At 40.5% G+C, this 20143-nt stretch overlaps 2 protein-coding genes across 2 annotated transcripts in view; one reads left to right on the forward strand and one right to left on the reverse strand.

The window, feature by feature from the left end:
- Nucleotides 1–17708, reverse strand: part of LOC141912192 (polycystin-1-like protein 1) — a 94301-nt gene extending 76593 nt beyond the window's left edge. The window contains exons 1-21 of the mRNA XM_074803406.1: nt 17557–17708; nt 14154–14280; nt 13674–13769; nt 13271–13458; nt 12802–12957; nt 12235–12569; nt 11120–11206; nt 9696–11010; nt 7786–7923; nt 7315–7519; nt 6888–7043; nt 6708–6810; nt 5598–6256; nt 4592–4825; nt 4174–4301; nt 3430–3657; nt 2647–2766; nt 2034–2305; nt 1465–1616; nt 937–1069; nt 54–263 (exon numbers count right to left, since the gene is read on the reverse strand). Of these exons, the coding sequence (XP_074659507.1) occupies nt 54–263; nt 937–1069; nt 1465–1616; nt 2034–2305; nt 2647–2766; nt 3430–3657; nt 4174–4301; nt 4592–4825; nt 5598–6256; nt 6708–6810; nt 6888–7043; nt 7315–7519; nt 7786–7923; nt 9696–11010; nt 11120–11206; nt 12235–12569; nt 12802–12957; nt 13271–13458; nt 13674–13769; nt 14154–14280; nt 17557–17602 (5088 nt within the window). The 5' untranslated portion in view covers nt 17603–17708. The remainder of the gene's footprint in view (nt 1–53; nt 264–936; nt 1070–1464; nt 1617–2033; nt 2306–2646; nt 2767–3429; nt 3658–4173; nt 4302–4591; nt 4826–5597; nt 6257–6707; nt 6811–6887; nt 7044–7314; nt 7520–7785; nt 7924–9695; nt 11011–11119; nt 11207–12234; nt 12570–12801; nt 12958–13270; nt 13459–13673; nt 13770–14153; nt 14281–17556) is intronic.
- A 425-nt stretch (nt 17709–18133) lies between these two features.
- LOC141912179 (transmembrane protein 218-like) lies at nt 18134–19509 on the forward strand. The gene is made up of 3 exons (XM_074803391.1): nt 18134–18299; nt 18607–18706; nt 19214–19509. Exons 1-3 carry the CDS (start codon nt 18193–18195, stop codon nt 19355–19357), a joined length of 351 nt encoding a protein of 116 aa, XP_074659492.1. The 5' UTR covers nt 18134–18192; the 3' UTR covers nt 19358–19509.
- Nucleotides 19510–20143: the final 634 nt, after the last annotated feature.

Raw genomic sequence — 20143 nt, forward strand, 5'->3', positions numbered from 1 at the left:
ATTCTATCCGAGTATCGAAAGCGAACTCGACGATGCACCGATTACCTCCGTACCTGAAGTTCGGCCGAAACGTTTCCGTACATCAGCGACAACCGCGGTAAAAACAAAATCCTCTGACGAAATATCGACGGCGATAAAAGCGGGAATTCGATCCGGTCGCCGGTTGTTCCGTTTTTTAGTGTCCACTGGTAATGCGTGATCGGTGTTATACTACAGTTTGGCGAGATCGATGCCTCCAGTTTTATAGCAGACGATCGAAATATCTGAAATACACAACATTACCGTTCATTGACGTCTGCCTCCGTGAATCTACCTTATCCACCTATGACATCATTAAAATGACAAAAAAGATGGCTGCCTCTGTAAATCCCCCTATGACATCATCTAATTTTCTACTAGGGATCAGATCTATAGACACTTACGTTTTTGGATCCCCCTATGACATCATCAAATCTTGTATCTACTAGTGATTTGATCTATAGACACTTCTAGAAAAGATGTCTGTTTCCATAAATCACCCTATGACATCATCAAATTGTCTACTAGTGATTAAATTTATAGATACTTATATATAAGATGTCTACCTCCATAAATCCCATTATGACATCATCAAATTGATCCAGGTGGGATGACTGCCTCCTAAGAATCTCCCTATGACATCATCGAAATTCCCAAATAGATGGCCGACTTCACGAAGTCCCCTATGACATCATCAAATTTATATACAAACCCTGCTTGAAAATATGTCAACCCTTAATAAATCCCCCTATGACATCATCAAATCATCTAGTGTTTTGATCTATAGACACTGCCTGAAAAGATGGCAGCCTCTATAAATCCCCCTATGACATCATCATTTTGTCTACTACGAACAATTTTGGTGAATAGATGATATAATTGAGAGGGGGTGATAGTGGGAACAGGGGTTTTACATACCTTCATGCCTCTATCACCTAGTATCCTAACGTCCGGAGGTTTACACGGTCTGTTCAGTATAAACACAACACTCGACACCGACATGTTACTGACCAGATTCACTGCCGTTAGAATTATCAAATATTCACCGACCCTATTACAAATATAACAAACAATTTCAGCTTTCGAGAGAATATTCTCTGACCCCGATACAAATATAACAAACAATCCATCCATTCCATTCATCAGTTCATAATCCTCGTTGCTTACTGCCGTTACAAAAACAGAAATAACTGACACATCTTAAAGAGCTTACACTTCCCGTAAATCGAACAGAGTTGTTGAGATCGGGATAACAAGAGATACTGATATGTCTTCACCTCGTGACGTATTGTAGGTTTCAAACGCAATAAGTAATTTACAGGACAAACCGTCCAAGTTCATAAACCCCCTTATCATACTATAACGTTATCTATGGCCAACACTGAATGGCTAACAAAACTATGAAATTAATACGCCTGGGATTCCCCCTATGACATCATTAATTACCTGGTATACGTATGATTGATGTGATCTTCTGTAGTAACGATCTGCGGACTACCGTCTCCTAAATCCCACGTGTAAGTGACATCGCTCCCCGAGTAGATATACGACTTCAACGAAACCATCGAATTCACTAAAACGCTGCCATCCATTTCAATCTATACAAACAACCGAAAATTCATTAATTTCAGTTTTAACTTCGTTTGGTGTCATTGATTAATGGGGTCCCAGTTGGTGCATGGCGCACTTTTACCAAGTTAAGATCCACTGGGTGTCGCTAGTGTGCAGTAGGACATCAACTACTGCGGCAATAGAGGATTCCACTTGAGGTAAGTGTAGATCCACTAGGTGTCACTAGTGTGCAGAAGGACATCAACTACTGCAGCAATAGAGGATTCCACTTGAGGCAAGTGAAGATCCACCAGGTGTCGCTAGTGTACAGTAGGACATCACCTATTGCGGCAATAGAGGATTCCACTTGAGGCAGGTGAGGATCCACCAGGTGTCACTAGTGTGCAGTAGGACATCAATTACTGTACTGTGGCAATAGAGGATTAGTCGTTTAAAACTCTTACCTTCAATACATCTATAGGTTCAATGACCTTGACCTCGATAGGAGCAGACGTCGCGTTGCTGATGTAGTTAAACGCGGTGACCTTGACGATTTTAACGCCTTTCCGTTTATAACTGTACGCCGTCTGATTGGACAGACTCTGTTGACTGTTGCCGACGCCGAAATCGAATTCGTAATAGACGACATTTTTCGGATCGTCGGGTGCGGGCGTCGCGATGAACGTCACTTGTTCCTTCGTACGCGCGATCATCTTCATCGCTTTCAAATAACAACCTACAATCAAATCAGTTGAGATCAATCTCCATACACGTATCTATAGGGTGTTAGAAAGTGATGAATAGCCCTTTTACGAAATTGAGACTTGACATAAGACCAGGCTGAGCTCATTATTTTTGGTCTATTTCCACAGATGAGACATAAGATAAGACCGGGCAAAACTCATTGGAATCCAGTTCCTCAGTTGAGACTCAAGACCAGGCTGAGCTCATTTTGGTCTATTTCCACAGATGAGACTTTAAGATTTTTGTTCTGTTTGTAAATATTCTTATAACATCTTATGAAATAAATTGAAATTGAAGATAAGACCGGGCTCATTTTAAAAGCAGGCCTCTTACCTTGTAACGGTTTCTGGATGAAGACTTTAATCAGTTTGTAAATGGTGTCGACTTTGTTGTAAGCAGTAACTTGTACAACATACATGCCGGGGTTGATGTACTGATGAGTGACTGATTTAGCTGAATAAACAAATATTATTCAAATTATGGAGTCACTTTTTTTCATTCCACCCCATTCAAAAATTCTGATATGTGCTACTAATGTCTATTTCAACCTGACTTGAGAGCATTCCTGATGGCCTAGCTCGCTCATTTTTGGTAGTACATACCTGATAAGGGTCTTAATAGGACCAGAAAGGACAGGCAGTCCACCTTAAACATCGTTTTTTAATCCATGTGAAACTGTATTGAAGGATATCCAATAAGTCTTCACTGAAAGGGGTTAAATGAAGAGAAGTGACTCCATGATTTGAAAGTTTAACAATATGTTTCCATGCCTACGTACCAAACTTCAGTTGGTAGGCATGGAGACATATTGTTAAACTTTCAAATCACGGAGTCTCTTTCTCTCAGGAACCCCTCTCAATGCAGACTTTTTGGATATCCTTCAATACAGTTTAAATTGGATTAAAAAACGATGTTTAAGTTCGACTGCCTGTCCTTTCTGGTCCTACTAAGACCTTTATCAGGTATGTACTACCAAAAATGAGTGAGCTAGGCCACCCGGAATGCTCTCAAGTCAGGTTGAAATAGACATTAAAGGTATGTAATACTAAAACTGCCCGAGTCACTTCTAATAAGAAAAGCTGAAAATAAAATTTAATCGTAAAAAGAAAAACTTACACGCATTCGTTAGTTCATTCTCATCTCCTAGCAACCAGTCGATCTGCACGTCGGTGCCGGCCTCGAGTTCGACTCGTAAACGCGTGACCTCGCCGACGGCGTTCGCGTATCTCGAATTCACGAATCGTAACCCGCTCGGCGCAACCTGCACGTAAAACGATGACCTCATCGTCGCTCGTGCACTTCCGAGGATATTCGACGCTTTTACCGACACCGTGTATACCCCCACTGAAAAACAGATTACCAAAAATAATGTTGAATTCATTGAAGATTTGTGTTTCTTAGGAAATGAGATGTGGACCAGGGGCCAGTTGCATAGTCATGGCTTAGACTTAAGACCAATTCAAGAACACGTTAGTTCTACAACCAATCTAACAACTTAAGACAACTAACAACTTAAAATTTAAGACCAATTTGGACTTAAGTCTCAACTGAGGAATCGGCCCCTGGATCCAGAGTTCCGGACCCCAGTTCCACAATTCTGGACCCAGTTCCACGATTCTGGACCCAGATCGGCAGTTCAGGACCTGGTTCGACGATTCGAGACAGCGGAACTGGATCCTGATCTAGTTGTGAGTAAGAGTTAACCTTGGAAATGGATCCAGTCTCATTGGATCGGGTTGCCACAACCCTGGAACCTGATGTAGTTGTAAGGGTTAACTCTATAGAGTTATACCGTGGAACTGGATCCAGTCTCATTGGATCGGGCCTGGAACCCCGGGGACGCAGAATAAGCTGTTTTACCTCTGTTATAAACGTGTTTGATGTTCGCGTAGTAAGAACCTCTCATCTCATGATAAATTGCCGATTTGTTTTTGGTCGTTCCGTCCCCGAAATTAAACTCAAACGTCATTCCTGAACCTGACGCAGCTCTGCAAATAAAATCAGTTCTTATTTGATGATGTCATAGGGGGATTTCTGGAGGCCGATATCAAATCTACAAGTGTCTACAGATCAAATTACAAGTTGAAATTTGAAAAGTGTCATAGGGGGATTTATGGAGGAAGACATCTTTCCTAGGATTGTCTACTGGGTCGGATCACTAGTAGGTAATTCAATGATGTCATAGGGAGATTAGTAAAGGCAGATATTTTTCCTAGAAGTGCCAATAGATCAAATTACTAATAGACAGTTTCATGATGTCATAGGGGCAAATACTTACACAGCAGTGAATGTAATCTCGTGCGTGTATCCGGATACAGAAAGCGCCGCCGCGGTCCGAGGATTCAGACGGTGCAGTCCGACAGCGACGTTCAATACCGGCTCGGCGACGACGAACACGTCCGGTAACCAGGCTACGACTGGCTGTTTATAGGCGGCGTTAGTGATACTGACGCTGACGTTAAACGTACCGGGATCGAGAAACATGAACGACGCCGTACTCGTACGTCCCGAACTGTCGTAACAATAGATACAGTTAATCAGTGTCGATTATTGATGGAGAAAATTTGAAAATTCGAAACGGCCTAGTTCAAAATACAGGGGCTACAGTTGATTAACCCTTTCAGTGCTGACTAATTAATACCCTATATTGCTGGAGATAATTTGAAAATTATGAAAAATTCCACCCTAATGTGTTGAATAACGGGAATACCACTATAGTGCGTCTACACCGCGGTGCGGTGTATCGTTAGTTACTAGTATTTCACTGTTTGACAGGTGCTGCCATCTTTCAAGAGATAATTACTAATTACATCAATACACCGCAGCGTGGTGTACTAGCAAAATCCTTCACCGATTTATACACCGCATTGCGGTGTAGACGCGCTGAAAGGGTTAAAAATTCGTTAAAGTTAACCAGTGGATAGTTGACAACATGATTCAAACTTAAGCAAATGTTTCATGAAACCAGGACCCCAGCAATAATCAAAGTTATGGCTTCAAATCGACTCTAATTGACTCATAATACAAAATAAGTTTAAAATACTGATACAAAATCATTCATTTTGAATTACTTTCAAATTCATCAGGAATTGTGACTACTGAACTACTAGTTCCATGGTCGTTTGCCAGTTGCTAAAAAGTTGGTTAAAAACAAGCGGTGGATAAATACCATAGTTACAATGAACTTTCAATTATGTCAACTATCGTCTGGTTAACTCTAACCAACATTCGACAACCAGCAGCCCCAGGTCCTGTATTGGGTCTTTGAATTCAATAAATCTTACGTTAGAACTTGCGGCGAGCCGACACTGCGAAAATTCCAACTAAATTTCAAATCGTTCCCCTTCTCGACGGTCACCTTAACTACGACCACTTCGCCGGTTTCAACAATCCGTTTGCTGTCGCTACTGACGACGACCCCGCTGATCCGCTGCTCGACCTTGGCGGTGGCCGTTGCTGACCGATTACTGACCTCGTTAACGACGGTCGCGCGGATCACGTAATCGCCCTCCGTCGCGTAACGATGCTCCGCAATGACCTTGAACTTTGGTGGCATGTGGTAAATGGACGTTCCGCGAATCGTTTGCAACAATCCGTCTGCTGCTCCTGCGTCTGCTGCTACGTCTGCTGCTCCTGCGTCTGCTGTTCCTGCGTCTGCTGCTCCTGCGTCTGCTGCTCCTGCTCCTGCGTCTGCTCTCCGCGTCGTTTGAATCGTACGATTTTTTCCGTCACCGAAATCTATTATGATTTCGAAACTGTCGCCACCCTCGATGTCAATTTCAATTCGAGACGCCTCCCCCTGAATTACCAGAGCAACCGTAATATTGACGCTTATTATCGGGTGTTGCACGGTAACCCGTTTACTGGTGGTAATATTACCGAACACGTTTATTGCAGTGACCTTGACATCGAATTCGCCCGAATGCGAGAAATTGTAGAAAATCTGCGGAAAAAATATCAGAAAAATTCTTTTTTACAAGTGGTGAACATGACCCAGTTCTACAGCCGAGACTCAAGATAAGACCAGGTTAAGCCAATTTAGGTAAGTTCTATGTTTTTGAGTCTTGAGGCACAGTGCAGGCTTAACTCATTCTGGTCCAGTTCCACAGTTGAGACTATAAGATTAGGCTAAGCTTAAAAGTTCAGACTTGAGATTAGACTGGGCTAAACTCATTTTAGTCCAGTTCCACAGTTGAAACCTAAGATTAGGTCGGACTAAACTCATTTTGGTCCAGTTCCACAGTTGAGACTTAAAGATTAGGCTAAGCTTAAAAGTTCAGACTTGAGATTATACCAAGCTAAACCCAGGCTAAATTTTGGTCCATCTCCGCTGTCAAGCCTGAGCTAAGTATCTTGATTACTTTCAAGAATGAAAATAGTTCCGAAAAACTTACGTAGTTTTCAGCTGTAAAGATCGTACTAGAATCGACCTGCCACCTATAAACAATATCGGTACCAGAACCGACAGAACACAGCCATTTCTGATTGGTCAGAACCCTGAAATGCAAAAAAACATTTTTAGCATCAAAAACTAGCAGGGAAATCAGATATAAAATCGAGATTTTACTGCGTACCTTTGTAAGGCAACGACAGACGGGCCGTTGATGTTTAGAGAAGAGATCGGGGCCTGCACGACGAGAACGGACGATAATTGCTGTTCGACACCGCCGCTAGGTGTCACTGCCATCTGTATTTCGTACAGACTCGACCACGTGTACGTGTATGTCCAACTGAAATATCGACAACCCGCGAAACAAGAAATATCAGAAACAAGAATTTTCAAGAGGGCACTAAAACCACCCGGAACCACCCGCTATAGAAAGGGATAGACTTATATATCCTGATTCTCGAAGCCACCCACTAGAATAGAGATGGCTCTAAATGCTACCCATTTTATCATTTCGGAGCCATCCACAAAAGTGAGGAATGGCTTAAAATGTTATATTTGGATATTCCCGGAGCAACCCGGATTCGATCAATATTTCCGTCTGCCAGTTTTACCTGAACGTAGATCGGCCGTCCGTCGACAACACGGCTTTTTTCTCGTTGCCGTAGGAAATTTTCACCGAGCATCGAATCAGCGGTAACCCGACGAGCGTGAAGTTGGTGTTTGTTCCGTACATATAGGTGACGTTGTGGAGCAGACGTAATGAATCGGTCGTCGTGGAAACAACGTCAATTTGACCTTGAACTGAACGAGAACTCACTGAAAATGAAAAATAAATATTTTAAGAGATTTTGGTTGAATTACACAATTTGAGACTTAAGATAAGACCGGGCTAAACTAATTTCGGTCCAGTTTCACATTTCAGACCTAAAATAAGTCCAGGCTAAGCTAATTTGGGTCCAATTTTAAAGTTCAAACTTATGACCAGATTAGAATTTATGGAACTAATATCAAAATTTATGAAACCGGTCATTTTTAAATCTATGAACTGCCCGCCCCCTTCATAACAAATCTGAAATGCTCACCTTGATTTTCGACTATTAGTTCGTAATCGATTTTTCCGGGCAGTTGGAATATGCGTTTTAGGATCGGCTGCGTCGACATTACGGTTACATTTTCGATCGTCCATCGGTACAAAACATCCGTCCTTTTGATGAGAGATCCTAAAAATTTCATGAAAAATTTGACATCGATAAGTACGCGGGTCTGTCAACCTATGTAAACTGCTATCAGCAACAAATTGAATTTTTCTCAAAAACATTTCATCGAAATATGAAAGAAAATGTTCAAATTAATCAGTTATCGACCGTAAGACCCTCAGTAACATCTTTCATATTTCTGTTCAAATTAATCAGTAATCGACAGTAAGACCCTCAGTAACATCTTTCATATTTCTGTTCAAATTAATCAGTAATCGACAGTAAGACCCTCAGTAACATCTTTCATATTTCTGTTCAAATTAATCAGTAATCAACAGTAAGACCCTCAGTAACATCTTTCATATTTCTGTTTTAAATTAATCAGTAATCAACAGTAAGACCCTCAGTAACATCTTTCATATTTCTGTTCAAATTAATCAGTAATCAACAGTAAGATCCTCAGTAACATCTTTCATATTTCTGTTCAAATTAATCAGTAATCAACAGTAAGATCCTCAGTAACATCTTTCATATTTCTGTTCAAATTAATCAGTAATCAACAGTAAGACCTTCAGTAACATCTTTCATATTTCTGTTCAAATTTATCAGTAATCAACAGAAAGACCTTAATAGTAACAAAGTTCATATTTCTGTACGCATCAAACCAATAAAATCAGTATTTCTCATCATCGAATAAGGTAGTCTCAAATACTGTATATCTGAAACAGTTGATAGTTCTGCATATGCAAAGTTCTGCATATGCAAAGCTTTCTAAGAAAGAAATAAACTAAAGAAAGCCAACGACTCCTTTCAACATCAACGACAGCTAATGTGTGAGGGTATAAAATTTGGCCGGATCGAAATCATTTCAAAATATATATATATATATATATATATATATATATATATATATATATATATATATATATATATATATATATATATATAAATATATATATATATATGTATATATATAAAATGTCATACCTATTTTTACACTGTAGGTACTGGTAGATCAGATTTCGTGAGGTTTCTAATTCATTCTAAATTTAACGCGGAGAAATTTGATCAATGCGAAAAAATAAAATCTAAACCTACGTCATGAAAAGGAGTGGCATCCGTAGTCATGACGTCTGAAGGAGTGGTACTGGTACTAGCTAGTTACTTAGATTTCACAGTGGGCTTACATCATGAACAGATTTATGAAGGCATGCGTGGATGATGTCATAGGGGGATTCATGGAAGCAGACTTCTAGAAGTATCTATAGATGGAATCAGTAGTAGACAATTTGATGATGTCATAGGGGGATCTATCGGGGCAGACATCTTTTCTAGAAGTGTCTTTAGATCTAATCACTAGTAGACAATTTGATGATGTCATAGGGGGATTCATGGAGGCAGATATCTTTACTAGAAGTGTCTATTAATCAAATCAATGGTAGACAACTTGATGATGTCATAGGGGGAGTTATGTGAAAGCCATATTTTCTGGATGTGTCTATAGATCAAATCACGAGTAGACAATTTGATGATGTCATAGGGGGATTTATGAAGGCAGACATCTTTTCTAGAAGTGTCCATAGATCAAATCCCAGTAGAAAATTTGATGATGTCATAGGGCGATCTTTTGTAGAAGCAGGTTTCAATTCAGATAAAAAATTTCAGATGTAAAAGCAATTTTTCCAAGGGGACATTGAGAATCATAGATCAAAAGGATTACTAGTGATTTGATGATGTCATAGGGTGATTTTATCGCGGCAGACATCTCTTATACGTTTCAAAGAAAAAGCACGTACCGCTGATGAGAGCGACGAGTACTGTTGGTTTCCCGGTGACCGCATTCTGTAAGGTTGTTATATTGATGTAAGGTATCGTATCCTGAATGACGACCTCGATTCTCTTAAACGGTACCGACACTTTATTATCGGCGTAGACCGTCACCTGGTGGAGACCGGGTGAATCGAACACGCGTTCCACGCTAACGTCCTTCCTGCCGGCGCCGATCCGCTGGCGTCCCGTTCCGTCGAAATCCGCGTCCCACACCACGTTGCTACCGGTAACGACGCGCGCCCGAATACGCACGACGGCTCCGCGCGACCTCGGCGAATCGGAGGTGACGATCAAACCGGTGATCGGTTCCTCAATTCGTACGGTCAGACCCGTCTGCTTCGACGAGACGTAATTCGACGCGCGCACCGTCACATTATAAACGCCGACACTATCGAACGTATGATTCGCGGCGGACTCGAAATCGGATTCGCGTCGCGCGGAGAACGTCGGGTTCGTCGCGTCGTTAAAGTCCCACGCGAATACCGCGTCGGTGCCGCTCGATACCCGCGCCCGACAACGCACGCGCGTTCCAACCGGCAGAAACTGCGAGAACCGCGATTTAGTGACGACCAGTCCGGCGACTGGGTCCTGCGCGATCGTACGCGCCTCAGTCCGCGTTACGCTGATCGAATTCCGAGCCGTAACCGCGACTACGTACGTTCCCGCGTTCGTAAACTCGTAATTCAAAATGGGCGACTTCGTCGTGAAATTCGCGATCGAGATTTCGCCTTTGATTTGGCTCGCGTCCAATTTTCGAATCGACCAATCGAAAGTCGTCTGCATGGCGGCCATACTCAGTCGAACGGACAGACGGATGTTCGTTCTCGTGCGAACCGCGTGAGGCATCGACAAGTTCGCACCGACTAAATCCTTTAACACTAAAATCGGACGGGTTAGATTCGCGTATTCGAACTTGCGCGCGACGAGTCCGCCGCCGCGTTTTAGGTAATCGTCGTTATAAGCGCGGACTTCCGGCCGGAACGGACTCTGAACGGAATACGCGTGTGTAATCTCGACCGAGAGTTTACAGCCGTGTTCATAACTCGCTACGAGGTGGATAGCACCGCTGACCGCCGGAACCGAGTCCGACGCCGTCTGCCGCTCTTTTAACACGTACATCTTCGTGTTTCCGTCGCCAAACGAGATGTTCATGATCGAATGCAGACGCGACGTCGTCGTCATCGAGATGACGAACGCGACGTTGTCGTGGATACGCACGGAGTAGTCCTTGCCGAGTTTCGTGCCCAGCGTCAAATTCGAAATTCGATGAGTCAAAACGATCTGGAAATAAAAAACCGGTCGAAAATATTTCTGAACCCCTTTTCGAGGAGTCGTAAGGAACCGTGTTTAAGCGATGAAATTTTGGACAATAAAAATATCTTCTGCTTACCACGTGAATGGTTTTATTGATCGTTCCGAAATCATTGGCGACCGTCACGAATATATTAAACATGCCTTCTACGGTAAAACGATGATCCTGAATAATATAACGACAAAAACGCGACTGGTAAAATATTCATTCAAATTTCAAACCTGATAGGGAAAATTTTACTGACACCAAACGACACCGCTGAAGCTAAACTGCGGATACAACTGAAGCTAAACGACATGCTCACGCGAAATAATAAAAAACATAAATTTTCAGCTGGAAAAAAAGGAAAAACATTCACCAAACCGCTGTAAAAAGCAAGACTAAATTGGAAGCTGAAAATCCATGTAAACATGGCACAAAAACCGGGACTACAAAATATGAAATTGGTACCAGGCAGTAGATAGTTTGGTGGGGTGGTATCCAGACAGCTGAGAGGAGGATAGCTCCAGGCTATGTGGTTCTGGGCAGCTGAATGGAGGATAGCTCCAGGCTACAGGTCAGATCTACCTTGACACAACAGTTATCATACCAATACCTACCCAGCAGTATTCTCTCGATTAATCTGCCAATAAAATTCCCAAACAGAAAATATATTATTTATTCGTTATAAATCATTCTTAAAATTCGAACAATTGTTTCAATGGGCTAAGACGGGATTTACCTCGAGTCACAAAAAAATTCACTTCTACATGAATTGAATTCAAGGTAGCTTAAACCATACATTCATAGAGGAATTAAATCAAATTTTGAGTTGAACTTTTTCACCAAAAACAGTTTAACTGACGTTACTGTTAACCCTTTCAGTGCATCTACACCGCAGTGCGGTGTATAAATCAGTGATAGATTTTGCTAGTACACCTCACTGCGGTGTATTGATGTAATTAGTAATTAGTTTTCATCTCTCTTGAAAAATGGTAGCACCTGTCAAACATAGTGAAATATTAGTAACTAACGATACACCGCGCCGCGGTGTAGACGCACTATAGTGGTATTCCTGTTATTTTACACTCAGGTGGAATTTCTTAAAATTTTCAAATTATCTTCAGCCCTATAGGGTATTAATTAGTCAGCACTGAAAGGGTTAAACTGGTTTAATTCATTCACAGTTCTGTATATTTTAGTAAACGTCTCACCTGAGCGTCTGTCAAACACGTTCTTCCAGCGCATGTATCATTCGGTATTTTAGAATCGGAGACGACCGAAGAATTCTCCGCTGTCGCGTCGGGAAATCGCCATCGAAACGTCAAATTCGTTCCCACGGCAACCGAAGCTTCGAAGCTCACCGATTGGTTGATGAAAACGGTGACGGAATCTTTCGGAATCGGGTAATACTTCAACAGAATACAGGACGGCAGCTCCACGCTGGATGGACGTATTAGATTGACTTGAAGGTCGTGTGGAGCCGGCAAATGGACGGAGATTTGAGTGGACGTGTAAAATGTCGATATGGCGTTTTCAACATTCAAATCTGAAACAAAATTAAACTGCCAATCAATTTGATGATGTCATAGGGGGATTTATGGAGGCAGAAATCTTTTCTAGAAGTGTCTATAAATCAAATCACTAGTAGACAATTTGATGATGTCATAGGGAGATATCAAGAAGGGAGCCATCTTTTCTGCGAGGTTACTAGTAGATAGTTAGATGATGTCATAGGGGGATTCAGTACGAAGGCGGACATGTTTTTTTTCTATACTCACTGATTGATTTAATTCCCTCGTTGTTAAACGTGTGATGAATCAACGTTCGACCGTCGTCTGTTCCTTCGTTGACGACGATCGTTTCTTGGTAAACGCTACCCGATACCTCAACGACGACCTTCACCTTCAGGTCGTCTGCCGTCATGTTGCGCACACCTAATAATAATAAGAATAATTCGAGATTTACTCAGAGAAACGATTTCAATTCAATTTCGGAAGAATCGAAGCATAGACAGAGTAACTGCTAGCGACACCTGGTGGATCCTCACTTGCCACAAGTGAAATCCTCTATTGCCGCAGTAGTTGATGTCCTACTGCACACTAGCGACACCTAGTGGATCCTCACTTGCCACAAGTGGAATTTTCTAATGCCGCAGTAGCTGATGTCCTATTCCACACTACTGACCCCTGGTGGACCTCAATTGCCACAGTAGCATTATTGGGCCTGTATAGATAATTTTTTACATACCTGAATTCGTGTAATTCATTAATGCGGCCATTTTAACGATGACCTCTATTGACGTGCGTCTGCTGATGAGGATGTGATCCTCGACTGAGATTTCACCGGTCAGTATAAACGGACCGCGCGTCGTGTAGATACTGATATACCCGGCGTCACCGCACGGTAAATCAACCAAACTCAACGTCTTTATACATCTATAAACAGAGAGAGAGAGCTTCATTTATTGTTTTACTTAAATTGTGTCAATCTGAATCAGTTGAGAATCACAATAAGCGACGACGAGTAAAAATACCACAATAAATGAATGAATCTAAAAAGTTTATCTTTAAATAAGAAATAAAAGTTGTTTAGATATCGATGGGTTTCTGACAACGACGCAGACTCCTGACCCTAATTGTAGAAATGTTACCTTTTTGAACATTTTGAAGTTTCGACGATGTAATTATCGTGAAGGCTGTTCGCGCAATAGCAGGATTTACTGTTCAGGATACCGGCATATTTATACCTAGGAAAAAAACAAAGCGGAGAAATCAAAATAGCAATATCATATTAACGTACATCAGAACATTATGAAAAAATATTCAAAGACACTCTGGGCTCACGCAAAAAAAAAACAGGGGCTAATTTTGAAGGACTCACATCCCAAAACGGCATTTTGATGTCCAAAAAAGGCAATATTAGGATCATTACCGCGATGAGGGGGCTATTCAAACTGTACACCCCCAGCCATTGTATGGTGACAATTTTTTTCACTTGTAACAGGACCTGAACTTGTCGCACCCAAAAAGCAAACGGCATTTTGATGTTCACAAAGGCAAAATATAAAGCGGAGTTGTACAAGTTTCACAAGACCCCCAGGAACCGATTAGAACAAACTTGATCGTCTTACTTTTTAAGACGGCAGTTTCGAGCGCAGGAGTCGACGTTGATCCCCGCATTGCCACCGATCATTGAACTGATGTTGTATTTCGTCAGTTCAAACCTGTAACAACCGACATTCCACTCGCCGCAGGCCACTACAATAACAACAACAAAATCATCATCGAAAATTCAATTTTACAGGGTGGTGACTTTGAAAAAATCCCCTGATTTTTCCATGAAAACGAAATTCCCCCTGCTGTGAATCAGAGAAATTTCTTGGTTTAAAATGTTAAAATTCATTCATTTTTCATCGAATCACGTATTGGTATGGTAACACGTGGGCTGGGTTTCATAGATGTGGAAGAAAGATAGTCCCCGGGAACATTTTGAATCTAGTCAGTTATAACCATGGTTTCTCATTGTTACTACGGTGGTTGTCACCCAAATTGAGGATTTACCCCTAGGGATAACTTCGATACTCAGTCTATGAAACCGGGCCCAGGTTAAGGATTTATCCCTGGGGATACTTTAGATACTCAGTCTATGAAACCGGGCCCAGGTCAACAGAATTATGTGAATTCCCTGAATTTTTTCCATTTTTCCGAGAAAAAATTAGCTCAATCTAACTCAAACTCGATGTAATACCATTTTAATCATTCATTGATCTCAACAGATGTAATAGAAAAATTTAAAACGTATCTGTTTTGAGGAGGGCATTAGGCATTTAAGCTCCAGGGCCCAGTTCCACAGTTCTGAGTTAAGATTTGACTCTGGGTTAAAAGGCAGATTTATAGGGGGTGGACCGAGTGGATCATAGATCATTAATCGGCCCTTGTGAAAAATATATATTTAACATTTCGGACTTTATTCTCGGAGGTGTTATAATCATCACAACACTGATTTCAGGATGTTAAGATTCTGAGTTAACTCATCGAAAATGAACTAATATCATGCAGTACATTTCTTTGTTTTAATTTAGATTTTTATCGGAGTGTATATTAACGTTTCTTGTGGATGTAATATAGTTTAATAATGCTAAATATAATTCTCTTGTAAATTAATCAGCCTGATATTGATATGTGAAAAAGGGCATCAACATCGATGAGTAGTACTCTCTCCATTATATATAAACAAAAATATTGTCAAGCACACAGTTTTCTAGTTGAAGTTGTAAGATAGAAGTTGAAAATAGATCATCTAAATTCAAGATCACGACGTTATTTCAATGATGAGAAAAGGACAAGATATTCACGTCATGACACTAATCTTATCTCGGAGTTAACTCAGGACTGTAGAACCGGGTCCAGGAGAGTTTCATCAACGTTTGATGCGTAAAGTAAATTATTCAACACCACAAATCGCTTTCTGAGAAGACAATACAATTTTCATGAAGTCTCGAAGAAATGAAGACCAGTTGTTGTATATATTTCAGTATTTAAGCGAACACCAGTTGTTGTATGTATTGTAGTATTGTAAGTATATACAGTGTATTGTATAAATTGTACTGAATTAAGGGAAAGTCTCTTCATACTTTGAATTACTATAGCCTAGGTACCGGTATAATAAATGTGTACTCATTGGTAATTTACATAAGACTCTGGGTGTGAAGATTGATATAGATAAAATCTGTTCAGAGGGTTAAAAACACTGGGGTATTAAGGGTAAACGAAATGGGATCAATATTGCATTAGTCAGGGATACCCAGTCTATAAAACCAGGTCCAAGTTAAGGATTTATCCCTAGGGGTAACTTTGATACCCAGTCTATAAAACCAGGTCCAGGTTAAGGATTTATCCCTAGGGGTAACTTTGATACCCAGTCTATAAAACCAGGTCCAGGTTAAGGATTTATCCCTAGGGGTAACTTTGATACCCAGTCTATAAAACCAGGTCCAGGTTAAGGATTTATCCCTAGGGGTAACTTTGATACCCAGTCTATAAAACCGGGTCCAGGTTAAGGATTTATCCCTAGGGATAACTTTGATACCCAGTCTATAAAACCAGGCCCAGGTTAAGGATTTATCCCTAGGGGTAACTCTGATACCCGGTCTATAAAACCGGGTCCAGGTTAAGGATATTTCTCTTAAGGATTACTGAAATCCAGTATACAAATATAACTATGCATCTAATATTATGAATTTCCTGGGAGGATAAACAATGATTCCAGGAATTCCAGGAATGTTGATAATATTTCTATCACGGTAAATAAAGATTTACATCGTCAGTTGAAATGTTAATTGGAAATGTCTTTGTGTTTGAGTAATTCGATAGGTCTTGAGTCTGACCCACCACATTCCAAAACCAGCCGTGAAAAAAAAAACTACAATATCCAAACACTGTAGAACAGGCTGTGGGGAAGTGCCAACGGCTACCTGCGACAACAAACAGGTTTCCACTCCAGGATGGAATGCAACTTTCCACCCATTTACAAATCTCCTGAGTTTTCCCTGATTTTTCAGCCCAATACAAAATTCCCAATGAGTGAATCATTTTTCATTCGAAACAAGTCAATAACATTATATCTGAATTCCATGATTTTTCCAGGTTTTTGGCTAAAATTTATCAAATTTCCTGCAGGAGTTTTCTGATTCCCTGAGTTTCCCAGGTTTCCCAGGTCAGCGGCTATAACCCTGTCATTTAAGCTCCCGCGACCCTCTATTTAGAATTTGGGAAACAAGAAAAGTGGTTTAAAGCTATCAATCAATCTAGAATTTTTCCTGTGAAAAACGAGTCAATAATGAAACACCCAATCCTTGAATTCAATATCGCATTTTCTTCAACATTTCTAGCTTTGCCTCAAAAAAAATTAACCATATTTTCATATAGGTTGAAAAAATTGTGGCCCTGTTAGGACGAAAATTACAAGTAATTTCCTGATAACAGGACTGAAAAGAAAACTACAGATTTTGATCATGATTAAAGAATTAGGGCCAGTTTTTTCATTATTTTGCAGATGTTTGTTTTTATCTAACATGAAAAATATTCATAATTGAAAAAGGAGATAATGAACTAGGAGTTAAGAGTATTAATAATTTTAGTTTGGGTGGGAGCAAGGTCTGAAAGAGGGTATTGTTTGCGATGAATCGACCAGTCACACCACACCTGACTGGTCACCGCAAGAGCTGAATGAATAGGCAAGTCTGACACCATTATTGGCCTCAAAACTCGAAACCCACTACACCAACAAAAGGCTGGTTCAATTAGTCACTCACACTTGACCAAACTTTCCAAACCATGCTATCAACAAGCCTGACTGGTTTGAAGCAAGACAAACTGCGATCATTTCATTTCTCCATGCAAGCGCTGACCGAGAAGAGCGGCAAGGACAGGAGATTTTGACATTTTTAACTTTTTAAGAAGAAATTCTCCAAGAAATTGGAAAGAAATGTCATAAGAAATCATCGAATTTTCGATAGAAAAAGCTGAACTTACCGCAGGACAAGCCGTAGAATAACAGAAAAATAGCCACGGGTTTCATCGTTTCAGCCGATTCGTAGCGACAACATCGTTTTCGACGAGTAATCCGAGAGTTTTTATTTCAGGTTTTCGAATTGTTTTCGGCGCTCGCCATGTTGTTTACTGATAAAAGTAGCGCGAGTTTCCCCGGATTCGATCCATCGACGGCGCGGACTAGTTGTGAATATAGTTCGCATTCGGAGCAACTCAGAATTCAAATTTCCATCAGATTTTATGATAAAATCATGTCTTAATTGTTTTAATGGTATATAGTTTTGTGAATCGTTCGGAATGTACTCTATCATTATATACAAGAAAGCTATGACCAGTCTCCGCCTTTTTAGTCAAATTCAATTTAAAAAATACCCGACACTTTGCGCAAAAAAACAGAATCAAGAATGATTCTAAAAAGCAGTCAACAGTTTTCGTGATTAAAAATGTAATAAGACAATATTAAAAACAAAATTAATTGAATTATATTGATCGAGTGGTCGATGTTGATTTCGAGAGGCCTTGGATTCATTCGTCGTTATCGCAACATTACCCATACGAATATCAGTACGAGAAGAATTTCGAGTTTAAGCTGCTGAAATTCGCCTGTTTTTCGAGACGATGGCGCTCGTATTGGGTATGGGTGTTGGTATTATCGTACTGGCGTTTATCTGGATATTCTGTCTATTCACAGCACTCGCGCTCGCCAGAGCTGAAGGACTCGCCAAGTAAGTTTTCCAAAAAGATCATAGATAAGATGGAAAGCCAAGATAGTAGATGATACACACCACCCACCGGCACCCAGGCAAAAATCAGAAATTTTTGTGCCTGGCCCGAGACATTTTTTGTAAATTGAGTGATTATAATTTATAGATAGTTCGAGGTGTCCCTAATGGTTGTAGCCGACCTACCATAACAATTCTTTTAATCACTTAGGCCAGTGCCATGCCCATCGGCATCATGGAATAGAGAGTGGAAAAATCTGATCTAGAAAGTTCAGGTGGATATGAAGGCAGTTTGTTGTTTTTCTTACAGGTTTGGTTGCGTTGGTATGTTGCTGTTAGCCGTGGTAATAACGTTGATTTTATGGTATATACCTCGAGAGCCGCCTTCAGGAATCATTGAAGACATCAAGGTACGTTCATTGTCCGCATGGTTCCCGAACGATAGTTATAGGACTAATAGTAATCAGCAGAAGGCACAGTTCGTTGCTTTAACCCTTTCAGTGCATCTACACCGCAGTGCGGTGTACAAATCGGTGATGGATTTTGCTTGTACACCGCAATGCGGTGTATTGATGATATCAGTAATTAGTTATTATCTCTTGAAAAATGGCAGCATCTGTCAAACATAGTGAAATATTAGTAACTAACGATACACCGTACCGCGGTGTAGACGCATTATAGTGGTATTCCCGTTATTCAACACACTAGGGTGGAATTTTAAAAAATTTTCAAATTATCTCCAGCGCTATAGGGTATTAATTAGTCAGCACTGAAAGGGTTAAAGGCTTTGTGGCTAAATTCATTGTATTTTTGTTCTAGAAGCTTGGGGGGGGGGGGAAGGGACAACAACTGCCTGATAACATGTTATGGCTGCTTTGTAGCTATATTTAATAGTTGATAATTTGGATATTTTTCAGATTTACGATTATATGTTCATAGCTCGCGTGACGCTGCTGACGTTTTTCTCGTTGATGGTATTCGTCGGGACCGGGTTCATGTTGAGTCAATGGTTGGCCGTACCGATCACCGGCAAACCGATGAGAAAAGTGAAAATCACCTGAACGTCGAGTTACGAAAACGATCTAGTTTAGAAATACAACGTAACCTCGTTACAACGAACTTTATAACGGACAAGTATATCTATTCATTGTAACTGATACGAGTGAAATCCCACAATAAATGAATTTAGTGATAAAATGTTTATTTAAAACATATGAGAAATATTTCAGGCGGTTACTACCACCCTTCTTCAGTCTAAAAATGTCTTCATTCACATTTTTAGACTGAAGAAGGGTGGTAGTAACCGCCCGAAATATTTCTCATATGTTTTAAATAAACATTTTTTATCATTTAATTCATTTATTGTGGGATTTTACTCGTAACGTTTTATCACGGATATCGTGATCTGCAATTGATTCATTGTAATTGATAATTCAGAGTGCAGGCCTCTTTTATCGGACTCGCTTTTCGCCGACTATTCCCGGACTTATAATCTGCTGCCTAAGAATCCAATCAATTAACGCATTCGAGCAATTCCTTCAAATTTCCCTGATTCTTAGCTATTTTATGAAATCCCCTTATTTTGTAAAAAAGAGTAATTTCCCGGATTCCTAGGTTAGTGGCGTCATCCTATAGTGTGTTATATCCAGTATGAAATTAGATGAAGCGTCCAATTTGGGATGAAATTCTAGGATCGTAAAATAAACCGTTATAAATTGTTATACCCGATGTTCCATTGTGCAGTAAACCAACTCAGACTTTTAACTATCTTCTGAATTTTTCTGAATTTCTAACGTATTTTCAAATCCTTAACTCGAAACAATTTGCTGGTCCAAGTTTGAGTTATG

The sequence above is a fragment of the Tubulanus polymorphus genome, chromosome 10 (genome assembly GCF_964204645.1).
Source record: "Tubulanus polymorphus chromosome 10, tnTubPoly1.2, whole genome shotgun sequence".
NCBI classification, from domain to species: Eukaryota; Metazoa; Nemertea; class Palaeonemertea; order Tubulaniformes; family Tubulanidae; genus Tubulanus; species Tubulanus polymorphus.